This window comes from Mauremys mutica, chromosome 2 (genome assembly GCF_020497125.1).
Source record: "Mauremys mutica isolate MM-2020 ecotype Southern chromosome 2, ASM2049712v1, whole genome shotgun sequence".
Lineage (NCBI taxonomy): Eukaryota > Metazoa > Chordata > Testudines > Geoemydidae > Mauremys > Mauremys mutica.
In genome coordinates, this window is record NC_059073.1 from 123,596,418 (window position 1) to 123,615,982 (window position 19,565).

The window sequence follows — 19,565 nt, forward strand, 5'->3', positions numbered from 1 at the left end:
GAAGGCTGTTTAAGGTAAATGATGTGTCCTGGCAGGAATTCCAGGTTCTGTTAGGAGGTGGGAAGGTGTCAGGTGGGAAAGGACAGGATTGACCTTTAAAAAGATTTCATGCAGGACCCCAAGTGAACCAGAAGGGATTTTAAAAGCCAAACCTGCCCATGTTTGTTTGGAAACTGAAAGAAAGTTTGCAATGTTTAATGCTTTGCTATAAACTGTCTGTTATTTTGCTAACAAATCAATTCATTCAACAATGTACAATAACCAACATCATGAGTACTTCTTCCCACAGACATGCAAGAGCCAGGGAACACACACAGAAACATGCCAGCCTTAAAAAATAAACAAAAGCAAACAAATGTATATATATCACAATGACACACAATTCAGCAGCAGGACAGACTCAAGTACAGAATAAGAGAATCTCAGAACAAATATTGAGGTAACGAGAACAAAAATGCACTGGCAGATCTGCAAAGAACAAGAATATTTAAACTTGGAGACCTGCTTGTGTAGTCCGCAATGGAGTTTGTGGTCTGATAACCAAGGATGTTTTAAGGCTGAAGTTGCACTCATTCTCCAGCTAAAGGGAAAACAGAACACTAGTAAGTGATACATACGGGATCTTGGGATTCAACAGTTATGCCCTAGCTAGTGATGTGTGCTGTCCATCCTTTTGGTATTGCATGATGCTCAGTTTGCAAGATGCTTTGTGCCAGATGGCAGCTGAACAATGGCAACTGGAAGTGTTAACTCCTGTGAAGATGCATTCATGTAATCTCAGGACACTGTGTGGAATTTAACAATACCTTACATAGGCATAACAAAATCACAATGGCTACTGTAATCATCAAGTGTAGCAGTACAAGTGACAGAGCATTTTTGGTGTTCTGTAATGTGATAACAGCAAATGTACATTTCAAAGGTATGGAATGGTGGGAATCTGAATACCTTTTTTCCTTGATTAGAAGCTTTGAGAGGAAATCTTTGGCTTCTTCAGAAACATCTTGAAATTCCTCATTTTCGAAATCCCAGCTACAAGCCAGGATATTGTTGAGAGTCTCATTGTCATCATCACCCAGAAAAGGAGACAATCCACTGAGCCTAAAGAGTATTATATAGCATATGAAAAACACAGAATCATAATAATATATGGTTGGAAGGGAGCTAAAGAGGTCATTGAGTCCATCCCTTCCCCCCCCCACACACACACTGTGGTGGGATTATATACAGTAACTCCTCGCTTAACATTGTAGTTCTGTTCCTGAAAAATGCGACTTTAAGCGAAATGATGTTAAGTGAATCCAATTTCCCCATAAGAATAATGTAAATAGGGGGGGTTAGGTTCCAGGGAAATTTTTTTCACCAGACAAAAAACTATGTATTATACAGATGTACACACAGCATACGTTTTAAACAAACAATTTAATACTGTTCACAGCTACGATGATTGTGAAGCTTGGTTGAGGTGGTGAAGTTAGAGGGTGGAAGAGGGAGGGATATTTCCCAGGGAATGCCTTGCTGCTAAATGATGAACTAGCACTTGGCTGAGCCCTCAAGTGTTAACACATTGTTAATGTAGCCTCTCACACAAGGCAGCAGGAACATGAGGGAGGGGAGACAGCATAGCAGACAGAGACAGACACACACCTTGTGTGTGGGAGAGAGAGAGAGATGCACACTGCCCCTTTAAGTAAGCTGACCCACTCTTAAGTGCATTGTCTTCTTAAGTGGATCAGGAAGTTGAGACAGCAGCTGCTTCCCCAAGTTCTCTGTCTCTCTCCATCCATCTGTTCTATATGGAGAAGGGGTAAGTGGGGTGCAGGAGCAGGGGGAGGAGGACACCCTGACATTAGCCATCCCACCCCCCCACAGTAAACAGGAGTCTCTGGGAACAGCTCCAAGGCAGGGGGCAGGAGCAGCACATGGCAGTGGGGGGAGGGACAGCTGAACTGCCTTGATAGCCTGCTGGGTGGCTGCAGCACAGGGAATTTAGGGGAGTGGGGAGCTGATAGGGGGGCTGCCGGTCCACCCTGGTTCCAAGCCCCCACCAGCTAGCTGCAATGGGCTGCTCTTCCTGCAAGCAGTGGATGAAGCAGGTGGCTGCCAAACAACGTTAGAAGGGATCATTGCACAACTTTAAACGAGCATGTTCCCTAATTGATTAGCAACATAACAACGAAACAATGTTAACCGGGACGACTTTAAGTGAGGAGTTACTGTAAACCAAGACCAGGCCTAACAGACGTTCGTGTAACCTGTTCTTCAAAACCACCAATGATGGGGATTCCATAATCTCTTTGTCTAACCCAGGGGTCGGCAACCGGTGGCTCCCGGCTCGCCAGGGTAAGCACCCTGGCGGGCCGGCCCGGTTTGTTTATCTGCCGCGTCGGCAAGTTCGGCCGATCGCGGCTCCCACTGGCCGCGGTTCGCGGTCCCAGGCCAATGCGGGAGGCAGGAAGCGGCGCGAGCCGAGGGATGTTCTGGCCGCGGCTTCCTGCCTCCCGCATTGGCCTGGGACCGCGAACTGCGGCCAGTGGGAGCCGCGATCGGCCGAACTTGCCGACGCGGCAGATAAACAAACCGGGCCGGCCCGCCAGGGTGCTTACCCTGGCGAGCCGGGAGCCACCGGTTGCCGACCCCTGGTCTAACCTTTTCCAGTGCTTAACTATCACCATAGCATAACCCACATCTTCACTACCAGTGTCTACTTATGTTAATTCTTCTGTGGTTCCTCCTTCCTACTCTTGATTTGTCATATTCTTTCTGGGATTGTTTCATTGTTCACGGTTGTGCTCCTAACCCCTCGCAGTAAGTTGTTGACCATTAAGACCTGGTCTTGAGAGTTACTGAGTGCTGAGCACATTCAGAAGTCAATGGCAATGTAGGGCACTCAGCACTTTGCAGGATTAGGCTCATTATAACTTTGTTGGGGTTGAATAAAACAAGTAAAAATTACCATGCACATTTGAAGGGCAAAATGTTACTCTATGATCTGCACAGCAGTTCTCTTCTCTAATTGTGGATCCCTATGCATATTCTGCACTCATTTCACATGTGTAATTCCTACTGACGTCAATGGAAAGTGCATGTACAGAATGAGTGAAAAATGTTTACAATGTGACAGGAGAGAATTGAAATCAACAGGAGCTTTCCCCGAATAAAGACTGCAGAAGGGCAAATGAATTTGCAACCCAGATACAGCTTTTGTCAATATTCCATTTTAATAGCAAGCTTCAGAAAGTCAGTATAAATTAGAGTGTGCACAGTACAGATACAAGTCCTACTTACAGCATGTAGGCAATGACTCCTACACTCCACATGTCCGTGGGAAAGGAGACAAAGTCATAGTTCACAACTTCAGGAGCGAGGAATTCCGGAGTGCCAAAGTTCACTTTAAGTTTTTCTCTGGGTTTATATCTGGATGATGGAAACAAGGACAGTCAATACCCATTTCACGTCTAATACAACTTCTAACATTGGTGCTTAGAATGTTGTAGGATTCAGAAAAGGACCAGAGTTCTTATATGGAAAACCAGAACAATCAGAGGTACAACAGTAAGGATGAAAATAAGTTTTTGTAAGAGAGATAAATCTTCATGCTTCATAGCTAGTGCAGATAAAAACAGCAGTGTAGCCAGAGAGGCCCGGGGTAGGCGAGTAGAGTACAGACATGCCAAGTCGTGCCTCCCCGTCTCCCTCCTATTTTTTAGCAGAGTAATGTCCTGCTACTGGAGCCTTCCCCTGCTGCAGGAAAGCCCCTGCCAGAGCCTTTCCTCACTGCAGTGCATGACTCCAGCAGCAGGGAGCTGCCAGAGCCTTTCACTGACACACGTAGCTACACACCACAGTGTGGACACAGTGCGCTTTTTACTGAGGTGTGTAGTTACACCTACACTACACACACCACCAGTGGTGTCTAAAGTAGATGTAGGCATAAGGGCCAGTATGATAATATAATGTGATCTTCTGCACATGACAGGCCAGAGAATTTCTACCGTAATTCCTGCATCAAGCCCATGGTGAGGATGAGCTTGTCTAGAGCTTCAGCTTCAGCTTGTCTCTTAGAAAGACATCCAGTCTTAGTATAAGGACTTCAGTCCAATTATTCCATAACTGTGTACTGCAGGTTTCCTGCACCTTTCTTTGAAGCAGCTTGTACTGGAGACAACTTTGGAGACAGTATACTGGACTAGATGGACCATTGGTCTGGTCTGTTATGGCCAAGCCCCTTTAGACATACCAGCTGAAAATAGGTTTTAAACTAACATTTTTTACTCTACGTTCTTGTGTGAATATACCTTACTGCTATCCATTGCTTAATTTAAGGATGCTCCTCACTAAAAGAGCCACCTTAAGCTTGTTCCAAAGGTGGTAGGAAGCTATTATGCATCAGCTTTATCCTTCCAAAGGCATAGCACTTTTGAGATTGTCTCCTAATTCATGTGTTATGATTAGCATGATTACACGTACATACCTTCTTGCCAATCCAAAATCAATAATTTTTATTTGATAAGCAGTTCGATTCACACACAGGATATTCTCGGGCTGCCAGGAGGAAAGAGAAAACACACTTTTAAGAGAAATGACAAACTGGATTTGTAGTGAATTGTAGTGGAATCAAAACTAAAAACACTGCAAAGCATAAAATAAGCATCTCAGTGCTTTAATCTTTGGGCAGGTTTCACTTTGTGGGTATTTCCTCCAGCAATCATGTGGCATTTGAGGTTTTGGACTCTGTGCCAGTACTGCTTTTTCTTCTCCATGGCGTCTCAGTTTGATATAATGCAGCAGTTCAGAGAAAGGACTCATTAGTGGGAGGGGGAGGGAGCTTCCAAACAGGCTTCAGGATCTTGGCATTGTGATTTTACAGCCCTTAATGAGCTGACATCAGAACATTTAAAAAATGATTTTGCAGTGCTTTGAAGTTTATCTTTGTGCCCCAGATTTCTGAGTTCACTGCTGTTCTGGCAGCAATTGCCTGATAATACATTATACTAATCAAATCAGCTTTACACTCTTCTCAGATATTTAGAGGTGGGATTCATAGGGTAAAATCCTTCTGGATTTTCATAGGGCCAAATTCTGCTCTCTGTTTTACTGGCATAAATCCATTAGCATCAACGGAATTACTCCAGATTTATACCAGATGAAATGAGAGCAGAATCTGGCCCATTGTCTTTGAAGTACAAATGTCTACAATGCAGTCTTATGTTCACTGCCAGCAGTTTTATAGCTACCCTGGTCTTGTTGCTGATGATGTCCTCTTTGAAATAAAACAGCTCTAAACACTTAAGACATTAGTTATCCATTGTCACCATTACTAATTCACTTTGCATTTAACATTTTTTAAAGCATATTTCTCATAATGGAATTTCTGTGTCCCAGACACTGGCCCTGATAAGTCTCATTAATTCTTCCATTTTAACACCTTCATATCACAAAGTAATCTGTGAGCAAGGAGAACTGGATAGAATCACCATTGATGGTCATTATGTGCCTGGAAGAGTTTCTGTTGAGAACTCCCTGGATGTAAGCATGCCTCCTTTTCTGCATTTTGAGTTCACACCAAAACTGTGCCAACTCCAAGAAATTAATCTCAATTAAGAGAGCAGATTTATTGCTTATAGGTTTCCAGGCTATGAATATTTACAAAGAAAAAGGGACTTGCTCTGGAATTGCAACTGACTTACACAAGTGTCTGTGAGATCCAAATATGCAATATTGTGCTTTAAAAACATTGAAGATACAAGTATCAGAGGGGTCATGCATCTGACGAAGTGGGTATTCACCCACAAAAGCTCATGCTCCAATATGTTTGTTAGTCTATAAGGTGCCACAGAACTCTTTGCCGCTTTTATTGAAGGTACAGTATATTAACTTCCAGTTATTTAAGCAAATTACAAACCAAGAAAAACAAACTTCCAAACATGTTTCCTTCTTCTTTGTTGTAAACCTGGCAGATCATTAGGAAGTTTTATAGCTATTCATAAAACTAAGGGCATTTAAGCATCTCTCTCTTATTCCTGCTCTCAACAGAGATAACTGACAAGTTTATTATTCAGCAAAAAACTTCACCATGGAGAGGGATAAAGATCTGCTGCAAATGTGTGTCCTCACTAGACACCTATACAAGTACTGATGTTTTATACTTGCCAATTAACCCATTAAAAATTAACTGGTCTCTGCATATATACTGCTACACCAAAATTTGCAGCATCTGCTTTTTTTTTTTAAAACACACACACACTAGTAGGAGCTTGTTTTAAATTGGTCAAAGGCAATATATCACCAATACTTTTTAATTTCATTTAATTTTTACCTCATTTTTTAAAAAAAATTGTCACTAACCACAGCTTCCTTTGATGCTGTTCACGCTCATGAGTGGCAGTGCAGTCTAGACATTAGAATATGATACTGGGTTTTCATTGTCTCTGACATATCTTATGACTTTGGGCAAGCCACTTAATCCCTTTGTGTTTCATTTTCCTCACTGATAAAATGGCAATAATCATGTTTACCTTTGTCACAGAGACACTCTCAGGTTGAATTAATTAATGTTTGCATGGTGCCTTGAGATGCATGGATGAAAGATGACACAGAAGTGCAAAATATTGTAGTCAGCAGCTGACTTGCTGGAAAATCATCCTCAGAAAGCTCAAGCCATGGGGCTTGATGAGATCTTCTCAAGATTCTGATCTCATTTACAGTGGTAAAAATCCAGAGTGATTTAATGGAAGTCAATGTGGTTAAAGTAAATTTACACTGAATTACACTGATTTAACAGAGACCATGATATACCATGGGAATCTACAGAACCTTAGGCACCTTTGCTTAGGGAAATTAATTTCTATGGTAGAGGCCAAGTTGCTATTGCATAAAGCATGCATCTTGTTCTGTACCTTCAGGTCTAAATGAAGAATGTACATCTGATGCATGTATTGAATCCCTTGACAGATCTGTTTTGTGAACAAGATGGTATCCATCTCTGTTAAACTGTAGTTATCATCAATAATTCGGTCAAATAATTCTCCTCCATCCACACTGCAGAGAGAAAAATGGTAGAATAGTCATTGAGTTCAAATTCATGCCTTGAAATTAATGCAGAAGATATACTGGAGACTGGTCCAAAATACCATTTTCCTGAGATGCTTTCACAGCTGAGCACAGTGAGACGGACCCAAAATATGAAGTTTGTATGCTGATCTGAATTTCCCTAAAGTTTCCAGCAGGGTTGGCTCATACAAACTGGTTCAGATCCATCCTGACCTGAATTTCCCCATGTTTGAGGATGCCTGGATTCAGTCTACCAGTCTGGATCCAACTATCTGAGATGAATCCAAATCTAAAAGTTTGGACCTGAGCTCAATTCTCTGCTGTGTTAACATGTTTTTTGTGCCAGTGAAATCAGCCAAGTCATATCAGGATAAAGCTGAGGCAATGCAGTTGAGAATCAGGCTCCTGGATCTAGATCCAAACCACCCCAGACTTTGATGGATTTGGGATTCAAGATTTCAGTGTGAGCCCATATGAACTAACAATGGAGATTTTTAAAATTTCTTCCAGAATTCTAGAACACCCTCAGTTTAACACTATATTTTTTACAGAATTATAGCTTTTGCCATTTCTGAAGTATGCATGCCAAACTGAGAAGCAAATCAAAGGCTTAGTCTACACTACAAAGTTTTGCCGCCATAGATATGATGGTTAGCAGTGTGAAAAAAATCAACCCCTCCCCACCCCCAGCAAATCCCCCAGTACAGATGCAACTATGCTGACAGAAGAGTGCTTTTGTCAGCCTAGCTACTGTTGTTGTGGGAGCTGGTGTAGCTATGCAGGTAGGAAAAGTCTTTTTGCCAGTCAGCATAGTTGCCTCCCCAAACCTCCGCTAATGCTCCCTTTTGCAGCCCCAGTCCCGGAGGCCTCCAGACTGCTCTGGGAACCAGCAGGCCGGCTGGGGTTCAGGGCTGCTCCAGGCGCCGGCAGGGGTTCAGGGCTGCACCGGTAGGTCAGGCAGCATGTGGGGGGGAGTCAGAAGGGGCGGAGCAGGGCGGGGCCTTGGGCAGAAAAGGCAGAGCAGGGGGCTATCCTCCCTGAATGGGGGGGTGCATGAGCTGCCCATGTCTATAGTGTAGACAAGCCCTAAGTCTAAGAAAGTTCTGAAGAGTCCAAGTCAATATAACTTGCACCTTTTACCACCCCTCTCCATGTGCATGATACACCAGTTTTTACTTCCTCTAGAGCCTAGACAACCTCTACCTGATTCTACAGTGCTGTGCAACTGTTTTGTGCTTCACCACCAATTTAATCTGGACCTCAAGATAATTTAACCAGCCCCAGGAGGATCAGCTCAATGTAAGGGTAATCCTCAGTGGCATAGAGCCAGCATGTATTTCTTCTCCTCTGGTAAGGCCGTGCATTCCCCTCACATAAATGGAAATTTACCAGGCCTGTTTTCATGGATGACAAACAATACCAACTAATGGAAATTACAGAGAACTACATCCTGTGGCTCTCTCATCTAAAGCTCTCTCTCTCTCTCTCTCTCTCTCTCTGTGGAGTTTGAGTGATGGTGTAACAACTACGGTGCCTTAAATCATCATGACAGTGTTGAACAAGGTTTATGAATGACTACTCAGGAAAACTCTTTCTTTCAATATGGTTCCTGTGACTCAAACTTTTTCATATGCTTTTTTCACCCCTGAGAAGCTCCACCTCTAGTTTCAGGAGAAATGGACATGGAATGCTGCAACCTCAGGAAAAGAGGGAAGAGCAAACAAGGGAAGGCGAGAGATATACGTACTATTCCATGACCAGAACAATGTCATTTTTGGATTCAAAGGCATCATACAGCTGGATAAGGTTTGTGTGGTTCAACTGGTTCATGACATTGATTTCATTCTTTACTTCTTCCTGTGAAAAGAGTAAGGAATATTATACTTGAGGCTTTTATAGCCGACACCTAACAAATTGGGGGGCATGGGCAAATACATCATTCCCACATGCTCACCTGTGCCCACCAACCCCAGGATTCTTCTTTGATGGCTGTTGTGGCGACAGGAATATTCAGACATGTTTAAGGTCAGAAGGGACCATTAGATCATTTGGTCTGACCTCCTGAATAGCACAGGCTATATACGGTGATGTGACATTCAGTGATAATGAGAAGCAGTGAGGAGAGAGAGCTCTTGGCCTTGGTGGCAGCGAGGTCGGACTGATGAGGAAAATTAAGAAAGGCAGGCACTAGTAATGACACATCTACCACACAATAATGCCTATTTGATTTTCCTCATTAAATGAAAGTGGGGGAAGTGCCCTGAGGTTTGCAGAATGGCCAGACAAATCCCTCTCCACTCTTATGCATTGGTGACTGAAGTCCAGAACATCCTTGCTACCAAGTCCAACAAGATGAAAGCAATTAATTGCAGCAGAGTGTGCAGTGCATGCCAGAGAACACATGCAAAGTCAAAAGTTGACAAACATTTTCACTAAGAAAATGTAAAGAAAATTAACAAAGGAGAAAAAAGGGAAGAAATGAAAAGACGTGAGAAAAAGCTGGAAAAGTGAAAATTAAACAATAAAAAGATGAAAAAACTGAAAGGAGGTTGATGAGCTGGTTGCAGTCCTGGAGGAGAAGGGAAAAGAATCTACAAACCAGCTATTATCCAACTGGTCATGCAGTATTGATGGCGTGGGGGCCATGCAGCCAATGCTTACCTTTTCTTTAGCACCTCTGGCTTTTATAATTTTTGCTGCTAACTTGAGACCTGTTGCTTTTTCTTCACATTTGTGCACCTGACCAAATCGCCCTCTAAGGGTGAAAGAAAAAAAGAACCCCCCAGTCACCATATGGTGTTAAAAATGAGATAGGAATCTAGCATGGAGTCTGGATTTTAGACACTTCAGATTATTCTCCGTCCAGCATTGGCAAATCCTGATGTACATATCATGCTGCATTTGAGTCTTTGGAATGCTATTCTATCCCACAAATAACACCTATTACCATACATTTAGGTACATCAAAATCACACTCAGTTTTGATTGCTATTACTCTATCCATTATTTAATTCACTAATATTCACTGATTAATGAAAGCCAGTTTATGACCTGCTTAGTCACATGAGTACTCCCAGTGAAGCCAATGGGACTATTTGTGGTGTGAGTAAGAGGGTCACAATCTTGCCCTAACTACACTATAACCAATCCGTTTAATACATTCTTAGTTTTTTCCTTTTGAAAATTCTCTTAACAAAATGTGAAACATGTTCCTGTTACATCATCTTCAGATACTTCCTCTTATTGGAAGGCAACCTAGATGGGCAGAATAAACTACTGTTCAAGTCCAGCACCTGCTTTTCTAAAAGAATATGGTGAATAGTCACAAACACCACATTGTCATTATGGTAGGCTGTAGCGATCTGAACCACTGCTAAAGGATACGAGAGCATTTTTTCAGTGTAACTACAAAACAGCAGTCCAGAGTACGGAGCCTACTAAGCTGTCATTTGGGCACTATCAAAGCTATAATTTTGTTTCCACAAAATGTCATAAAACCAAAATATTTTGCAAAATTTCACAACTGTGTCCCTTCCCTGCCTCCCCTGCCACCTTCTTCCAAGAAAAATGGAATGAGGCTTGGGTCTTGTAGTTCTGGGACTAAAGGAAATAACAGTAATTTTTAAAGCTTCTTACAAACAAGGAAGGAGAGGGCTCAAGAGCCCTACCTGAACTGCCACTGGTATCATGGTCTTCCACAGTGTTCTTGCAAGTGGTGGCCTGCCTGGGAATGCCTAGGATAAAACTCTGTGTTGGAATGCACTATAATTCCCATCTGGCACTGATGCGGCAGCCTCAGGAAATTGTTTACATACCAAATATAAACCGAAGCATGAAGCCACCAAAACCTCCGCAAAAACCCACAAAAATAGCAGCCTGCTGATTTTAGTCCATCTCCAATTTACAATTAGACAGCACTTTTGTGAGCTAGGCTTTAGCAAGGCATGCTGCTTCCATTCAACTGTAACATAACCCTTCATTACAAGGCTATTTGCTATATTTTCCTGGTGGCTGAAGAACACTCATTTTTGTGTTGACAGCATTAGCTCCACTTACCCTCCCAGAACTTCGTTCCGGTTGACTTCATAATAACTGTTGACCACTCCCTTTTTGGCTGAGACAATCCGGTGATCAAATGGCGCTGGAGGAACAGGGCAATCGTCTACAAAAGACAAACCAGAGAGCTGCCATGTTAGTACCAACATGCACCATTTATTACTTACATTAAATCCTGTTTCTTAATAAATAAAATGATCTATGGATTTAATGACCAGGCGGCAAGTTTTACTCATGGGGGCGTCTCTTTAGGACTTAGGGACAAATCTTATTCCCTGAGCATAGCCTGAGTAAATGTGATGTTTGTAAGGGAATTATCCAAGGGACAAGAAGAAAATGAGTCCACCCTTACCGCTATGGCACAGAGTATTCATCAGTGAGACTGCAGTACCTAGGTTTTGGCCAGTGGATCCTCGTAGAATTGGACCTGGTGGCTATCCTGATGGCGTTCCACCCCAAAGTCATTCTTCTATGAGCCTACTGAAAAGGCCACTGTGGAGACATGCAGTCCACAGGTTGCACCTTCCTACAGTGGTTCTGTGGCCTTTGCGGCCTCTGTCCTACACCCGTTTCTGCCTAGGAGAATTTCCTCTTTAGCAAGGCATCATTCATTCTGCTAATGTACTGCCAAATTCTGCACCAACTATATTTGTGCCACCCCACTGAAGACACCCCATCCAGGAGACACCAAGAATTCATGTGTAAGCACACTGGGTGCGGAAGCCAGGTGAGGGCATATAGCTGTCCAGAATTACTTCATACCCACAATGGGGCATGAACAAGTAGACTGGGGACATCACCATGTTTTCTCTCACACACTTACTAGTGCCTAGAGGTTACCAATATAGTACCTGCTGCAACTTTTTAAAGGGGTAGTAAGAGCCATTGTTCAGTGTGCTCTCTTCTAGCCCCACCTAGGCGATTTGTCTACCTCTGCCATACCCAATGCAGAATGCCTCTAGCCTCTATCACTTCAACAATACAGCTTTTCATTCTCCCTTGCATGGCTATTGTTCCTAAAGGCCAGGTTTAGGGCTTATCTACATTAGGGAGTTTGCACTGGCATAGCTACGTAGATGCAAAGCTACCCTGTGGCATCTAGAGGTTCCAACAGTTCAGTGGTAGGCACTGTACATACACATCATAAGTTCCTGCCCTGAAGAGCTTACAGTCTAAATAGAGAAGGCAGACAGAAGGCTGAAAGGTGAAAGAGAGGCAAAAGGTGAAATCACTTGCTGTAGGTCATAAAACCAGGTCACCTGAGTTGCATTCTAGTGCTCTATCTACTGCACCATGCAGCCTGACAGATGCAAAAATCCCTATTGTAGACAAGCCCTTAAACCCCTAAATTTGTGTTTAGATTTTTGTGGGGTGATAAGTTTTTCGTTTTATACCCACATTGTTTGTCAATTGATTTATATTCCTCGGAATGACCTTTGGCTGACCAAGGTGACAAACATTTCTACCAAGGGAAAGAAGGGCTAGAATGGTAATGTTTCTATATGATCTCTTTGGATTGGAATGCTAGCTGTCTTGCGTGTGGAACTTTTTGAGCAATTTTAAAACCATTCATTACTTCAGTGAAAATGATAAAAAAGAAATCCCATGACAGCATATAGTTGGCAGGAATCCTCTGGTCATTAATGTAAGACTGGATTGTCCTTATTCACAGGGCATGTCCATTTTTCCAGGACACCAACTATGTACCCAGATTTTTTTAATGTGTTAATAACTTACATGGCCAGTGAGTTAGTTCATGGTCAAGGAACTGCAGAAAGCTAGGGCTCCTGGAATTTTGCCACGTACTTTGGATTCTGCAGGAGCTGAATTGCAGACTTTAAACAGGGGCCTTTGCATGTTACTGGGGCCTATAACATGCAAAGAAGTTCTCTTCCTCTTGAGCAAGGATTTGACCCTGAAGAGCTGCAAACTCCCAGTGTATAATTTAGAACAACATAAGAAAACAGGTTTCCAAGAGAGATTGAAAGATTCCCAAAACATGACCATTTCTGGGCTAAAAACTGTTAACTTCGTAAGTGTTAAGGCCTGAAAGGACCAGTACGAGCCTCTAGTCTGACTTGCGATATCAACTGCTTTCAGCCAGATTTTCCCAAGATACTTTATACTTTCCAACTCTCAGAACAGAATATTCTAAAAACAAAGGTCAGATCAGATCCTCAGCAGATAAAAAAAATTAACATAACTCTACTGAAGTAAATGGAATGACACTGATTTTCATCAACTAGAGCTCTGGTCCCCATGAACAAATGGTTTTGCTCATAGTTACGATACAAATGCCTTTTTTTTTTAAGCAAAAGCTATTTCCTACCAATTACAGTCACCAAATCTTCTATAGATGCCTCTGCTTGATTATCACTCTCTGTACCAGTGGAATCAGCTGCCTTTGGTTTGTCTTGTGGAGTATTTGGTTTAATGGCCTCTTTACGTTTACATTTGTCACCAGCACTCTCTGCGTCTACCCTGCTCTTTTTGTTGTCAGCTTTGATTAGACCTTCATCATTCACTCGACGCTTACTGCTGCCTCTATGCTCAAGCTGGCAGGTCTGCTCAGCATTCTGGGAGAACGTCCCTGATGGTTTGCTTCCTGTGCCTTTTTCACTGCCTTTACACCTGCAAGACAAAGCATTGCATTACATTGGTATAAACTTAAAGCAGAATGAACTTAGAACTAAAGGTGAGAAATTCCAGGGGCAGGCTGCATTTAAATAACATTTATTTATTTTTTGCTTTATTGTGTAAAGTAATAATGGTAACTAACTAGGGTAAGCTTCCTTTTGTAGAATAAAATAAACCTGACAGCGGCAAATTTCCTATTTCTGAAACAATGGCCTGAATTCTGCTGATTTCATATTTGACTATCAACCACATCTTTAAAGTAGTGGGAGAACTCTCTGCTTATAAAGGTCCTTGAAATCTTGAACCACTTATCTCTGAAGGTCTATAAATAATGCAGCACAGAAGAATTACAGTAAACAAGCTTAACAATTTAGTTCCCTGGGCAGGTGTCACAGTTTTATGTTACCACTTGTATTATTAGATATTGCAGTGCAATTCCAAACCAGTACACTCTCTATTTTAACTTTACTTTGCTCACAAGTTACATGGTATGGAACATAAACATGACACAGAAGGGGAGGATGCTTCTTAGAGATGAAGAACTGTTGAATATCCAGCTGCCCTTTCTTTGTTCTAGACCTTCTCTCTGAGCAAATGGCAAACATGTAAGACAGTACTGGTTTTGCCACGTGTGGCAGGTTATCAATTTGGAGACAGAGCCAGTCTGTTAAACCCACTTTCATTTGGATATTGGGCTGGATTTATGGCATAGCTCCCAAATAAATATTGATAATATACTTACTTTATTTAATGCTTGAAATAAATGGCTTTCTGGAATATGGGTCTTTAAGAATAGGCTAATGTACGCTTTGGGTTTTAAATCTTACCTTTGAAGCCGTGCATCTTGTCCCTGGCTTTCTGCTGGACGCTCATCATCCTCTGCCTCATGTTCATTTTGGGATGCAGTTGCTGATTCTTCCTCCTCTTCTCCACAGTGACCAGCATCATCCTCTTCTTCTTCCTCCTCTTGCCTTTCTTCTTCAGGCACTTGCTGTCCACCAGCCCTCTTCACACCTTCCAGGGACTCACTTTCCTTCTTTTCATCTTGCTCTGTTATCCTTTGGCTATTGTCATCAACAGCAACCTCTGCTCCTTGGCTCTTTCTTGCACTAAAGGATGTTTGAACAGAGCTCTTTGTGTGTTCCTTCTGGCTTTTCAAAGCTAAATCCTCTCCCTTGTCCTTTGGCCCTTGAGATTTGGGAGAACTCCTTTGAACCAAAAAAGCACTTGCCTTTTTAGTATTTTCCTTATTGAGCATATGGACCGTTTCTTTGTAAGGGCAGGACTGGTTTTCTTGGTTGGCTCCCTCTGGAAACAATCAGAGAATACCAAGCATATTAACTAAGGACTTGTGTAATTACCATGATTTCCATTACTTACTGAGTAGGCACCTGCTTTTCTCCTCCACTTTCCAAGGTCAATGGAAATGTTTTCTAAGCAATAGTAATGGTCATGAGCTTTCAAGCAAAGTATAGTTTTTTTAAAAAAGCCCATTATATAAAGCACCTACAGATTCTTGGCCTTCAGATGTAGCCCTTTCAGATATTTTTCTTACTTAAACTCATGGTGAACTAAGTCTAGTTTAATAAAATATTCAAGCAAAAGCACTTTCTTGGAAAGTTTATGACCATGTACAAAGACAAGGCAACACATAATGCACTAAAGGTAATAGAACCGTCAATATCTAGGTGCCGATTGGGCAACCCTTACTCATGTTGGTGAGCACTTGTTCACAAGATTAGCCTCGATGATTTCAGCCCGACTACTCATATGAGTAAGTAAGGGTTCCACAACTGGGCCCTTAGACACTATGCAGAGTGAAAGCTCTAACCTGTGGAATCGGGTGGTTTCTTCTTTTTTATAGACTTTGTTCCCTTCGCACTTAAACATGACTTCTCCTTTTCTTTATGATCCCTGATGGCCTGTAGGAATGCAAGCAATACATTAGTCACGGTGCACAGCATTCACATTGCACTGTTATTTGCAAAACTGCATTCTCTCTTTTGAACAAAACCAAACATTTTGCATGATTTGATTCAAAATCCATCTTTAAATGTTATTGACAGTACTCATGATGTATTCAGTTTTAGGTGCCATCGACCTGATTCTGTTTGTACCAATGTAAATAAGGAGTAACTCCCTGGATTGAAATCAATGGAGTTACACTAATGTAAAACTAGCATAGAAAAAATCAGAATCAAGCCCCATGAGCTGACAAATAATCCACAAGAAAAATAATTTACCAGCTTTTAAAAATTAGGTTGGTTAGTCTAAAACAAAGTTAATATTTATTGTTCTGGTAAAATATTCAGTAATAGTCTTACAATATCTGGTAACTTCTGTAGATGAGAGACACAAGCTTCCAAGCCACACAGAACTCTTCTTCAGCACATCCGAAGAAGAGCTCTGTGTGGCTCGAAAGCTTGTCTCTCACCAACAGAAGTTGGCCCAATAAAAGATATTACCACACCCACCTTGTCTCGCTAGTATCCTCGGACTAACATGGCTATAACTACACTGCATACAACATCTGGTAACAGCATTTTTAATAATTTATTGCAAGCTGATAAAACAGTTACCAGGAATCAAAGGATATAAAACCATAATCTTAGCTTTGTAGCCTACTATGTCTATATTCTACAATGCTATACTGACATCTAGAGGACTTTTGTACTGAATAGTCTTCCCATAAAACGTAACTATTATTGTTACATTTATAGCTATTTAATAATATATTTATGGAATTTGTTCATTGTCTTTTTCTTTAAACATTCTTAATGTACTAGTAAAATGGTAACATCACAATCTGTGACATAAATGATTCATCAATATTTCATTTTCCTCTAGCTCCCTCCTAACCTCTTCATAGTAAAAATGAAACATATATATTGTTAATCATAGAAATGGGTCCAAAAGGGTGTAAACAATTAGATACTTTCAGAAGGATTTCTTCCAGATTAGGTGTTACTCTGACTCTCTCTTTGAATCACCCACTAAAATAGCTTGATACCTATTTCTGCTGAGTATACTGGAACAGGCACCTAAACTTGCTTGCCTTATTCATGCAAGTAATCCTACTGTTTGCTCATGGGAGTAAAATGAGCATGACTTGATACCAGAACTATATACACTCCCTGGCAGCCTCTTTATAGGATTTTTTTTTATATACAAAACTAAATAGAACTATGCAGATAACAGGAACCAAATGAAAACTATATGTACTCTCTAAAGCTACTGTATCCAAAGCATACTGAATTCGACAGGAAATAAAGAGAAATTAAAAAAAAAGAAATTGTATGAAAGGAGTTGGAAATGTGAGATACGCAGTTTGCATCTACAGCTAGCCTGGCTATTACAAAAAATTCCTATCCATAACAGACAGGGAATCTGTGATGTAAGAACTGTGACTGACAACTGTGAATACAGTTGTTCCTAGCAGGATTCAAGCTATAACATGAAGAGGGCTTAAATATGAGCACATAACTACCCTCAAAAAACAAGCTGGAGCCTCGTCAGCTAAGATGCAAAATGAACCTAAATCTAAGAATGCTCCATGAATCTAAATTCTGAACTGATCATAAAGAATTGGTCATTGCTTGCTTTGGTTTTCCGCTCTGCAGTGAAAAGAGCTAAAAGAGGCAGGGCAAAACCTTATATCAAGAAGTTAATGCAATTACTAATGCACTCTGATTCCATTCCTAAGTATGCCCTCCTGGCAATGTTAATGAGGACACTGACTATAATAAAATAGTCAGCTGAGCAAATAACCATGCAAGTGGACTCCAAGGACTTTTTATACATGGAGCCAAAATTCATTTCTGCATCCAAAAATAATTGCAGGTATACAGTGCTTTCTCACTAAATATTTTTGCAGTCTGCAGGTGTGAAAAATGGAAGACAGCTTTTGAAAATCTGCCTGGTAGAGATTTGGATGATGCCGAGTATCTGCAACTGCTTGACAGCTCCATAAAATCTGCCTGGTAGAGATTTGGATGATGCCGAGTATCTGCAACTGCTTGACAGCTCCATAAATCACTACAGTATTTATTCAAACATAGTTTTTGAACGCCTATATTTTAGCAGGGGTTGAGGTGCTCATGCTCATTTAAATGAAAAAGCTAATCCAGCTGGTACAAAATGAAATGGGTTGAAGCATTTACTTGCATCCTTCAGACTCAGTAAGTATCGGTTGTTTATGACCAATAAGTGGCACATGGTAAGGCCACTAGATGAAGTACAATTAATGCCAAGACTGGAAGGATGACAGAGAGTACCCATAGTATATATGGGAACTTGGGCTGTCCACTTGCAGTTTTTGCCATTACAGGTAAATTGTGCCTCTTGTTTGACTTGTCAAATCTTAGCTTAGGGGTAAAAATATGAACTTTCAGTCATCGCTTTTTCTCAAAGGGCCAGATTGTGCCTGGCTCCTGTAGAGCTGGCTGGGACCAGAGGGATTAGACAGAGTGTCCTTCAAAAAGGGAGGACCAGTTAGGGTGTCCAGGTGTCCAGTTTTTGACTGGAAAGTCTGGTTGAAAAGGGGACCTGACAGTGTCCAGTCAGATCTACTGACTGGACACCCAAAGTCCGGTTACTGCAGCTAGAGGAGGCAGGGAGGCGCCAAGTCATCCCCCGTGCCAGCCACTACTCAGCCAGGGCCAGCTCCTACCTGCATCAGACGGCTGCAGCTCCCAATCCTGGCTTTGCAGGCAACGGGGGGAGAGGCGAAAAGCAATGAGTGATGGAGGGAGGGGGAAAGAGGAGCAAATGGGGGGCAGGACCTCAGGGGTAAGGGGCAGGGCAGAGACAGGGCCTTGGGGAAAGAGGTGGGGTGGGGTGGGGCCTCAGGGGTAAGAGGCGGGGCAGGGGAGACTCCAGCAGGTGTGCTCAGTTTTTAAATATTACAAAGTTGGCAGCCCTAGGACTAGTGGCTGTATTCTGTGGGATCTGCAGGAGGCCCTGCACTTTTCTGAGGCACAAGTTCCTATTGGGAGTGTAACTCCTCTGCATCCCAAGGCAAAGCAATGCCTTAACACTCGGATTTTCAAAGGAGAGGGAATTGCAATAGGATCTGAACATCTAACTCTGTTAGTGTCCTTTGAAAATGTCACCCTAAAGGTACAACTAATTCCTCTGCAATACCCAAAATGTAATTGCTACTGTACTGTGGATACCTACGGATCCTATTTGCCCCATGAAATACTGTTTCCTGAGCTGTTAAGGGTGCTTCTAGGGATCCCTTTAATCCAAACCTGTATAGGGAGGTTTTAGCCTTTCATTTGGGTGATTTCTTCTCTCACAATTTCTAAAATTATAGGAAACAATTTTCTTAGTCTTGGGTTTCTACAATCTAAAGCGTCTCAGACTGGCATGGAAATTATGCACACAATTAAAAAAAAAAGTATTTCAGATGCACAACGAGGTTTACAGCATATCCTGTTCCCCCCCATCTACAGGAGGCCAAAGCTTCCAATGCTGTTTTCATTCTTCATCCAGAATTGCCCCAAAGGGAAATATTAAAGGTTATATTTTGTGTGCCTAAAAATATGCACAAGCAAAAAGGTGTGTGCAGGAACACAAGTTGGGGTTATGCAGTCAAAAAACAAAATTCCAGGCATAAACTTTTGCTTCCAACATCCACCATGTTCAGGCTCCATGTAACAAAGACAGAGTAAGAGCATAGGTGATGGCAGCAGCAGCAGAATAACATGGGAGCAGAATAAAGACTCTTTATGAACCTACAGTATGGAATGATGCATAAGACTATTTTCAGAAACTATTCAGAGTTGCTTTAGAAACTCTGTGATGAAAAAAATCAT

General features: G+C 41.8%; 1 protein-coding gene across 1 annotated transcript in view; it reads right to left on the minus strand.

Annotated features, from left to right (window-relative positions):
* Window positions 1–366: 366 nt before the first annotated feature.
* MYLK4 (myosin light chain kinase family member 4) overlaps window positions 367–19,565 on the minus strand; it is a 31,279-nt gene continuing 12,080 nt past the window's right edge. The window contains exons 2-12 of the mRNA XM_045007528.1: window positions 15,578–15,668; window positions 14,574–15,054; window positions 13,439–13,740; window positions 11,110–11,215; window positions 9,715–9,808; window positions 8,801–8,910; window positions 6,900–7,041; window positions 4,475–4,545; window positions 3,289–3,417; window positions 949–1,101; window positions 367–580 (exon numbers count right to left, since the gene is read on the minus strand). Of these exons, the coding sequence (XP_044863463.1) occupies window positions 367–580; window positions 949–1,101; window positions 3,289–3,417; window positions 4,475–4,545; window positions 6,900–7,041; window positions 8,801–8,910; window positions 9,715–9,808; window positions 11,110–11,215; window positions 13,439–13,740; window positions 14,574–15,054; window positions 15,578–15,668 (1,893 nt within the window). The remainder of the gene's footprint in view (window positions 581–948; window positions 1,102–3,288; window positions 3,418–4,474; window positions 4,546–6,899; window positions 7,042–8,800; window positions 8,911–9,714; window positions 9,809–11,109; window positions 11,216–13,438; window positions 13,741–14,573; window positions 15,055–15,577; window positions 15,669–19,565) is intronic.